Raw genomic sequence first — 10,859 nt, forward strand, 5'->3', positions numbered from 1 at the left:
CTTAAAGTTTTATAAATCAAATGAACACCTACTTCCACCCAAACCCAAGTTTACTTTAAAACATCTGAAAGAGCAAATCCAAGAATTTCATTCTAAGTATATTTTACTTCAAACAGACGCAGCGGCCGGCAATATTATCATCATTTGACGCCTACATCACATTACTTGATTCTACATTAGCAGGAAGTCGGACATTAAAGAGGGAAGTGGTAGGGGACCTGGACGTAAAGGTTGATAGGTCTGTCTTGCTGGTGACAGTTCGATAGAAGCATGAGTATGATATTTTTGTGGTTATGTTTTTTTTTTTTTTTTTTTTTGTTTTGTGTTATTTTTATTTTTCATTTCATTATTTTTCAATTCTATTACAATAACGTTTTTTGTTCCTAGATTTTCCACGCGGCTCTATAAATCATTGCACCGTCATTAGCTTTATATACATATATTCAGTTACACTTGTTTCGCCAATTATTCAAAAAGGGTAGACAATTGAAATGTAGTCCAACAAACAACAAAAAAGTAGTTTGTGTTGCTTACATGAATCCTTTATCACTGATAGATATATATTTTTTTCTAGAAGGCTTAAAAGCGCAAGGTCTGCAGTTCATGCCCCGAAAAAATATCGGGCGAACACTCTATGTCGACTTAATATGACCTGCAAGAAAACAGTTTGAATGTACTGAAATGATAAATCAAAGACTAAGAATTTCTACACGTCGCATGACATTAAGCCAAATGTATCTTGCACTCCTTTGAAGTCTCATTCCGACGGAACACATTTACATTTCTTTTCAGATTTGGACCATTTGCACTTCGTTTCAGTATTTCCGAATATTCACTGTCATGGAAAAATCCTCGTGAATTCATCAAATAACGAACATACTCAAATGGTCTGTTGTTAACATGGGAATATCCTGTTTGTCCAGGTGTTGCCCAACTTAGAACTACTCCTTCCCGGGCATGGTTAATAATGTTGTTTATAAAAATACTTTCGTACTCCTGTGGAATGTGTTGAGCAACTTGTAGACTCAAAATCCGGTCGTAGGCTGAAATTCCATATTGTGGAATTGAAAGATCAAGAAATGTAACCCGACCGTCACTTGTTATTTCGCAATACGGTGCACCGTCATATGCATCAAAACTCTTAACTTTCCCGGAATTTAAAATACGTTGTTTGTAAACACCAGGACCATCTCCAAAACTTCCTATGTGTTTATCTGAAATATGTAACAAACAAGTGATCTATTCGTATTCTTACAGATTCTGCATTGTATAATTTGTCAAAATTAAGTGAAAAAAGCACTAATTTAAAACCGCAAAGCATCAAAATCTTAAGAACCTAAAAGTACATGTCATGATACTGGTTATATGACCCTGGGAAGTGCCTACGCCTTTAGTATCTTGAACAATGGTTTGGGTCCAATCGCTAAGGTGACTGTGTCTTAGACTAGCTGACACACGATGTACAATGTCCATTGTTAAAACGTAGAGCTGGTGAGACCAAATATCTCATATATAGAATTTTCCTCTGGCTACCTTGCCTAAATGATTCGTGTACCAATGATTCGTAAATGATTTATTATGAGCTAGACAATTTCAGGGGTCAGGAAAATCACTAAATGTTTCAAACTATCAATATTCAGTTAAAAATGATTAGCTCAAACTCCTGTAGGCTGGAGACTCTATACTTGACTGGTCTTTTTGTTGAAGTTCCCGTCAGACAATGTCTTTAAATCAACAACATACGAGTCCTATCGCATAGATGCTCGGCCTCTGTCCTCTCAAACTCTATAAGATTGCCCTGACTCCTGGATGCTCAGCGCCTATATGCTATCATATGTAGCATTCAACTACCATATAGGTATTATCCCCGATGCCTTGGCTGTACTTCGCCAATAATGCTGAACCGTCTATAAGCTGGAACTCTCCTACTATCTCAGTAGATTACCAAACACTGGGTCTCTGTCTCAGCTTCCCGATGCTCAGCCTATATATGCTATCGTCTATAGCATTCAATTACCTTTAAGGTAAAACTCCTATGCGCTGGCCCTATAGCTCGAAACCTTATCGAAATTCTGCTATTCTTCTTTAGTCTAAGAACTTCCAAAGTTTTCTTTTTTATTTATCCGCCCTGACAGGGTAACTGCAATAGTCTCCTTCTCAAGGTACTGGGATAAATTATTAGTTGAATCCTAGATGTGTCTTCTTCAACCGCTGGATACCGAATGAGCTCTCTGTCATCCATCTACCTATTTATACCCCAGCAGACGTGCTATTTTTAGAACTTGTTTCTGATTGGTCCAAATTTAAACATAACGTTTTACAACGAGTACTTGCTCTATCAAATATCTGGTTCCCTATAACTTTTGTATATGACATAATGTGCGAAGCTGGGACCCAGCCATCCACATAATGAACCCAAATCAGTCACAAATGACCCAAATTATATTATTAAGAGCAATTCAACAATAATTATAGCAATAATAGCATGGAAAGGGAGTCAAGCACTATCTGTGCTTAATGTATTACGTTATCAATATATCAAACATACAAATTATTCTGACATACACTTTAGGAAATGAAATCAACGATATTGAAAGGTCTTAGGTTAATATATTTGTCTTGAGAAATCGTGTAAAATACCATTGGCACAAAAGTGTCCCTGGTATATTTGTCAAATGGTTGATATATCGAACAAATTAGGTAATGTTTACATGTATATATCAAGACTGCGTTACTTTTTTTATAACTCGGTTTCCTTCTGGTAAGGAAATAGGTGCATTAGTTTCAAATATAGAGGTCGCATAATTTGTTATTTAAGCTTGATGCTTCTATACCCTGATTGTAGACCAAAAATTATACGTCTACGGTAATTTGCTTTTACATGAGGTAAATACATTTATACCGGTATGAAATACAGTATTAACAGGTTACGTTAACTGACTACCTTACATTACAGACATACTGTTGAAGAATTAACAACAGTTTATCGTACGCTGCGTTTTATTTTTTTATAAAATACATGAAAAACTAATGTGTATCAAGTGGCTGGTTCGGTAGCAACCCGCTTGCCTGTTGCACGTAAAGAAAACAGGGCATCTATTTACTAAATGCCAGACTAAATGTACCACTTATATTTTTTTTCTTCCGGGGCATCGACTCCTGAATCTTAGCATAGCACTAGTAAACTAAATGGATAGTTTTGTAAGTGATGATTATACGTTAAACGAACAATTCACGTTAAATGGACAATTTTATTTAACCTTTTGCTATTCTTGAAAAGGGCCAACATGTTTAAAATATCCATAACTGGGGTGCACAAATCAACAACACTGCCAAAAGCATGTATTTAGTATTTTTATACAATCAGGCTTTATTCTCGTTATAACAAATATGTAATAACAATATTTTTGCAGTTTACTTAAAAGTGCGGTAAACAAAAACATAATTCAAAAGTAATACTTTTACACGAGTTATTTTGAGTACAAACAGTTATTTTTAGTACGGATAAGTACGGACCTATCTGCACGCTTTCAAGATATATATGAATTTTGTTCCTACAATCACGTATATGGTTCCTAAGAACAAACAATTACACAAGTTACACGCGATTTAATATATTTATCTATTGTACAGACACTGAATTGATAAGGGAGTAAACAGCCGGAGTAGCGAGTAATCACATTGTCAGCCCTGAAGTGGAGATGGCTGTGCGTTCCGGGTGGGGTAATTATATTATTATTATTATTAGACTAGATTTGTTATGGTTCGAAAAAAGGGTATTATTGAAAAGACAAGGTTCAGATACCAGATGTCTATCTATGCAGGCTCAACTAATCGTACCTGGCAAAGCATTTCAAACATAAAAATCATGTATTAACAGCACGTGAAAGCTTAACAATCTGCACAGCGATCTAAACCAAACAAAACACTTGCATGTTAATTTTAGTCCTGAAAGGGGGCTGAATTCGCTTTCGTCTAGAATAGTTTGAAGACGGGACATATGGGATTCACTCAAAATGAGTTAATAAATCCCAAAGGTGAATACTGTAGTGGTAACATAAGTGCTACCTGACGTCGCGTGCTCAATTATGTTGCTCTAGCTTTTATAAATGTTGTTGTTTCGTGATAAAGGAATTCACCTGGCGGGTACTGATTTAATTTTCACTGTTTTGTAATTAATAAATTGGTTTAAGTTATTAGAGTTGACGAAAACTAGTTCACATTCCAAAGTGGTGCATTTTACCACTTAACGTTCCAAAGCGGTATACGTCTATTTTCCTTTAGTATATATGCTTGCGTCTGTGTAAAATGTTCATGACTTTATTATGGTATTGTTATGAATGTGCTTAGTCGGTGTGCACGTTTGTACATTAATTACTCGTTCTACCTTTTCCGTATTTATGACAGTCTGCGGAGGGCCCTAAATAATGTTGGAATAAATTTTGGCCCAATCCGTTTGTATCTATTTGATTTAATGCTTTTATTAAATGTGATATATACAATAAATAATGGCTAAACTAAAACGGTGTTGCTTGAATGAGATTCTGTCTGTTGACTTTTGTTTAAATATTTAATAGATGTGTTCACATAAATTAATATGAATTAGAGTAAATAATCTTTTTTATCGTAAATATATGAATATATTTGTCTTTCTGTAAATACATTTCTGGTACCAATGGCTTTTTCTTATTATTTTTTTTTTGTTTTTCCAGTAATAGTATGTATCAGATCTACTAGTAACTTGCCGTTATGCAAATGAATTTCAATCTGTCACTGAAAATAAGAAAAGAATGAATAACATGACGCATTAAACCTTTAAATGTGAAGTCTGCATTTCTATATGCTGATAAATTGGACAATAGTAGAATATAAAGAAATAAGAAAAACAAAACAAACCTTTAAAGAAAAGGATTAACGCCGTTACAAGTCCTTCATCGGTGACGTGTTCTGCTTTTGTTGCTTTCGGACACCAACCGCCCGTATTGGTAGTTTCCTCCTTCGCATCTTTCTTGGACTGATAAAGGGAATAAAGTTTATATATTTAACATTCAACATAAAGACACTACAATCGTTAACTTGGCGTTTCAAATTAGGGTGGAGGTGTTCATTGAAAGGGGGAAGTGACGCCATCAACAATCGGATACAGTGGAAAGCTTGAGTATATAGACAAAACAAGTGAAAGACGCCTGGAAGCATGCATACCCACGAACTTCAATACATCCTGGACAAATCATTTATATTGAGTAACTCAATAGAAAAGTGTTCGGAAAGAATCATTTAAAAAGCAATAACACTGTAAAAGCTTACATAGTGAACATACATAAATCAGATCAATCCGTAGAACATATGGTTGCTATTTACTAAAGAGAAGATAAGCTATTTACTTTGACTCTCATTGATCACCGCCCTTAGAAGAAGCTTTTCATCCTTTGTTTGGTCAACAATACCAGAAGCTTGACTAGGAACAAAGTACGACTTCAAAATTATAGCAGTGAGTTGTGAGGCGCCCCTGCTGATAGCACCACTGATTTAATACCATACAAACACAACAGCCCATTTCGTGGCCACTCCACTTCTTTACTGATGAAAGAACCATGCTTAACGTCTACTATTTAAAAGAAATGTGTCCCTGGATGGTGATCTAGCTCCCTCCAGCATAATGATCTGGCACCGTCCTGGATGGTTATCTTGCACCCCTAGCTAAAATTTCATTGGGTGTCAGAGACCTTCCGTTAATCTATTTTGAGCAGCATTTCCAAGGTGCCAGATCACAAGCCTTGACATTTTGTTGCTCAAACAGAGGGGCAAACATCTTTTTAACATTATTGATGCTAATTAGATATTTATTTTCAAGTGATATGTTCTTTTTTCTTCTTCTGATTGTGCTGCTTTATTTCTAAGGCAAACTTGAAAATGTAGGGCCAATTTCCCCGACTAAACAGCCGTCGACTAAAAAAGGTAATTTTAATTTAAATTTTACACAATTGATTCAATTTTATTCATAAAATTTCAGTGTTTCGTCTAATTTTCACTCATTTATTTATTTATTGATATTTCAATTTGGTTTAACGCAACACTATTTCGGTTATATAACGGCGGGCAGTTAACCTAATCAGTGTTTCTTGATTTTGTACCAGTACAAACCTGCTCTCGGCAAGTCACTGCCAGCTTCCCAACATGAATCAGAAGTGGAGGACAAATGATTTCGGACCCCGTGATCCATAGGTCTACGCTCTTTCTAATGAGCTAAGCGGGTAGTTTTATATTTTGGTAATAGTCAAGAAAAAGATCCCGTTATACGGTTACTATAGCAAAACTGCTTTCACAGTTTGTTATGCTACTGTATTGTTTGACAACGTATTTGTTTTTTACTTGTAATAGGCAATTTTTTATTGTTTGATATTAAAGAAAATCATAAAGGAAAGCTAAATGGATTAAAAGAATGACCACACTAAACTAATTTGTTAACTAAAATGAGAAATTAAGCACGAAACAGTCAATAAACTTTACTTTTTCGGTTTTACTTAAATAATATGGCATTAAGCATCATAAATATATTCCCCTAAAGTCCAAATAATAATGTTTTATGGCATTATTTTAATGTAAAATTAATTCTAAAGGCATGACACACACTCATAATTCAAAGAAAAACATTTGTCTGTTTTACAAATATATATATATATATAAATTATCATATCAATGTGTACATATCTTCAAACCCTTCTATCAAACATTTACTGAATTAAGACGTCATACCTCGCATTCTAATTGACCAATTCTTTTCCTTTCAGAATTCAACAGCGTTGAAAGTTCGTTTCTTTGTTTTATCAAAATGTGCAGTAATCTGCTATCGTTGTTTGCAGGTAGAAATATCTCTTTTCGTGTTTTCCCTGTTTGTAAGACGAGTATATACTGACAAGCAGTAATAAGACTGATATGAATACAGCTGCTGTCCAGAAATACCGTGTAGAAAAAATCATAATTACAAACTATCTTTGCTTTAACTAAGAAAAGTGTAAATGTTCTGCGCAAAGTGTATAATATTTCCATCTAATCCTTTTCATATGCATCTACGTGTTAAAATGGATGTGCCGTAATTGTCTTTTGTGTACACTTCAACTGACGTTCCGATATAGGTTTGCTATGCGCAGCACTGTATAGTTTAACTAAAACGAACATTATAGTTGCTCTTCTTGTTAATATCATCTTTTTCAAATATAAAACGTAATGAAATGTGTTTACATAAATAGTATGAAAATACAGAAAACGAGTTGCAAATAGAAATTTTAAAATTGAAATAAATATTAATCTGCGCTATTTTTAGGAACAAGAAAATAAATAAATTAAAATAGTCACTTTTATGGATGTTTCCTTTTGGAAAGGAACATTTGCATTACTTGTTAAGTTAAATGCCTCAGTGCTTAAATATTACATAAAAAAACATGTTTTGTCATTAATCACTTACGAACATTATTGTGTTCATCGCTCATATCTGAAATGTAGTATGTACGTTGAAGCGATTCAAAATCACCCATCAATCTATCTAATTGTTTAATTTTTAAGTGTACATTTGATCATAATCTAAACAAAATTGACCTATAATTCTATGTTTTCTTTGTCGATCTCAGTTTTATTTCTCCGTTCACCTGTTAAAATTTGTGTCTTTTTTAATCTCTGAAAGGAAAGTATTTGACCTAGAGTCAACATCAAAGAATTGTTGTTTAAGTTTTGTTTGGTATTTTTATGTCGGTCAGACAGGAACTATGGCCCTGACAAACAGAAGTATGATTAATGGATGTAAAAGCATGTGTTGCACGTATCGCAAACAGAAGTTAATCTAGAACAAAAAACGTAATAGGACTGATATTTAGCATGTGAAGTTTTGCTTCCAAAAATAAAGAAAAATTGATTTTGTGAAGTATCCTTAATCCCCAAGCCACACAAGAAAATATGAAAGTTTATTTAGGCTTGCGTTGTCAACAATTAACATGGTGTAGGTGGGGCAAATCTAGTTACAGTTTACAGGAACTGAATTTTGAGCGGGAAATATGTTAGCTTTGTCATTATTCCTGTTTAGACTGTATAAGAATCATCATTAAATACTTATACATGTATACATTTACCTGATAGTACCAGTTTTGTTGATGAGAATTTTTCAGGAAATGTCACACATACGCGTTTGACTTCGACCTCATAGACTGTGACAGAATATGGTCAAAAATGTCATCCAAGTTTTAAACACAAAATAGACCATAAGTAGATATTTTCTTCAGTTCATTTTTTTCTTGTCAGTAACACTTTTTTGCAGAATAAATTTAGAAATTGATTAGTGTAACTGTCGCATTGACCGAAGTTGAGTTAAACCCTGATAACAAGTCGTAAAAATGTGCACGTCGCCATCAATGGTCAGAGGATCTTTTCAAGTGCTAAATATAGTATAATATGTTTAAATTGATGCTATATTCGTTCATATAAATGTCCCACATCAATTATAAAATTACTTATCAAACAACAGGTTGTCTAACGGCAAAATTAACGTTCAAATCAAAGTACAAGAAAAAATTACATATTGTATTGTCTTGCCCCATGCTCGAGGCAAGTGTACGACGTAAGTTTTAGATGGAAATAATCACCCATTCTCATATAACTTTAACCATACATAGTTGCCGTGAATAAAGACGTACAGAATAACTCACCCACATAAATCCATTAACTCTTTTAAGTACCCACACCCAAACAAAATGTGCATTTTCACACACCCACAACCGTAACTTTTAACATCCTTTATCGCATTCTGTCAATTTCTCGTCGTGACTTTTATTAGGCTATTGAATCAATATAGTTTTCTGATTACATTAGGTCTAATCTAGCCGTCACAAATATTACTTTCACTACAGCTCTTTTTCTGTGTAACTTATATTAATGTATTCTTTTTGTTTCGGCGGACAAAAATGAATGTACAGAAAAAAAAACCGTTTCCCCAGCGGAAATGTCACACAAGGGCCTACTCGTTAGACAGACGTCAAAGTACGTGCTTTTTCTAAAAAATGTCGGAATATGTCACAATGTTATCCACATTTGATTTAAATTAAACCAACCACACATATTACCTTGTTCAAGTTATCTGTTTTCTCAAATCAAAACCCCCCCCATTTCACCCCCCACCCCCCCCCCACCCCCCCCCCCCCCCCCCCCCCCAAAAAAAAGAAAAAAATATATTTCCGTTCTTTGCTTGAGACGTACAAAACTACCGAAAATTTGAACAACCAGGTTCGTTATTTGTAGAAAAAAAATTGAGGCTATGTGCACTAATTGCAAAGAGGAGAGGAAACCGCAAATATATATTCTTTCCTAAATTATACACACATGAGTCTATCCCAAGTGCTAGTCGTCCACTCGAGTGTAGTCCATATCAATATGTCGTGCCATTTTCTCGTTTTATAAAGGCCATTTTCATGCAAAATACAAATAACATTTATTGATGCTTGATTGTAAAGAGGAGTGTCTGCGGATAATTTGAAGCTATGTTATATGCTTGAAAAATGTGCCGAAGCTGTTTAGTAAAATGAAAGTGAAAGTAAGTATTTCATGATGTCTTCCTACGCAGTATTAGCATTTTCGTCACGTGTGTCAGTCACGTGGCCATGGTTCAATTGCATTATGGTCAACCCGATATCTTTGGATTTTTTTAGTGCCTACAGACAGAAGGGTAGTCTCGCAAGAAGTCCTGATTAAACATGTATTTGTTTGTTATTTTTACATAGAAAATAGTAGCGGATTAATTTAATACCTTCTAACCTAGAGCCTATTCTATCTATTGTTTTCTCAACTTTTTTCTGTGTAATTTAAAGGTATTGAACTCAAGACCGCACAACGACAACAACAAAATACAACATTTATTAAGAGGTACGAACATTATTTTAGCTATATTTCTTAGGAATACTTTTAAAGTTAAGTTGCTGACAGATTGTGTTATGGAAACACATAAGATCTAGTTGTTTTTACTATTTTTTTTCATTCAAAATTGGTAAGCGTTTGTAACGAGGTACTGACTACTTGGATAATAAATATATACTGTTTGCACTTGCAAGGTATATGGATAAACATTATTCAGTAGGAATCCAATATGTATATATCTCGTTAAATAAAGTGTTAAACTTCCTTAAGGTAGTTCTGCACTTTTGATAAACCGGAAGTGATGGCGTAACGTCATTTATCCAGAAAAACGTGGAATAATGCCTGGATTCGGCGTACGGAAACGAAAATCAGTTTGTGAATTAAGGACAGCCTCTGAGTAAATGTATTTAAATGGCACTCTAACTCTCTATCTAAAGTTAAAGTATGATATATTGAAACATCTTACACGTTTAAAATTCAAAATAATGTCTTAAAATTAGCTTGAAATAGGCGGTTCACTTTAATCATAGCCAAATATCTCAAAAATAAGCACACGGACCTATACATTTTATTTCACCATATTATAGGCCATTTGTTTATTTACGACTGTGAGAAGTTTCATCAAAATCTACATTGTAGAAAAATTTCTATTCGCGAAAATATTATTAAAATTGCGTTTTTCCAATAGACTCCCATTATGAAAAATTGCATGAGGTCGAAAGTTTTCAAATCAGTCTAGCAAAAAATTAAGCACACGACCCTATCTTTTTTATTTGCTGACTTTTCTTAGTATATTCCGAAGTTTTGAAAAATCGAAGTTTAATCAAATTATACATTGTAGAAAAAAATTCGATCCAAACGTGCAGAACTACCTTAATAAATTACATAAAATAGTATGTTGTGTCTGTTGCTTAAACAGGCTGTCTAAAATGGTCTTATGTCTTTATAATTATTCCCATATA

At 34.0% G+C, this 10,859-nt stretch overlaps 1 protein-coding gene across 1 annotated transcript; it reads right to left on the minus strand.

Annotated features, from left to right (window-relative positions):
• Positions 1 to 423: 423 nt before the first annotated feature.
• LOC128555060 (uncharacterized) lies at positions 424 to 7,065 on the minus strand. The gene is made up of 3 exons (XM_053536416.1): positions 6,757 to 7,065; positions 4,897 to 5,014; positions 424 to 1,214 (listed from the first exon to the last, which is right to left on the minus strand). Exons 1-3 carry the CDS (start codon positions 7,048 to 7,050, stop codon positions 724 to 726), a joined length of 903 nt encoding a protein of 300 aa, XP_053392391.1. The 5' UTR covers positions 7,051 to 7,065; the 3' UTR covers positions 424 to 723.
• Positions 7,066 to 10,859: the final 3,794 nt, after the last annotated feature.

The sequence above is a fragment of the Mercenaria mercenaria genome, unplaced genomic scaffold (assembly GCF_021730395.1).
Source record: "Mercenaria mercenaria strain notata unplaced genomic scaffold, MADL_Memer_1 contig_990, whole genome shotgun sequence".
In the NCBI taxonomy this organism is placed as follows: domain Eukaryota; kingdom Metazoa; phylum Mollusca; class Bivalvia; order Venerida; family Veneridae; genus Mercenaria; species Mercenaria mercenaria.

What these genes read in the sequence shown, in the direction of transcription:
- LOC128555060 (XM_053536416.1), bottom strand. Translation starts at nt 7,050, where the DNA reads ATGGAAATATTATACACTTTGCGCAGAACATTTACACTTTTCTTAGTT. An exon ending in TTGGTCAATTAGAATGCGAG is followed by an intron (nt 5,015 to 6,756) that starts GTATGACGTCTT and finishes TCCCTTTATCAG; the next exon opens with TCCAAGAAAGATGCGAAGGA. An exon ending in GTTAATCCTTTTCTTTAAAG is followed by an intron (nt 1,215 to 4,896) that starts GTTTGTTTTGTT and finishes TACATATTTCAG; the next exon opens with ATAAACACATAGGAAGTTTT.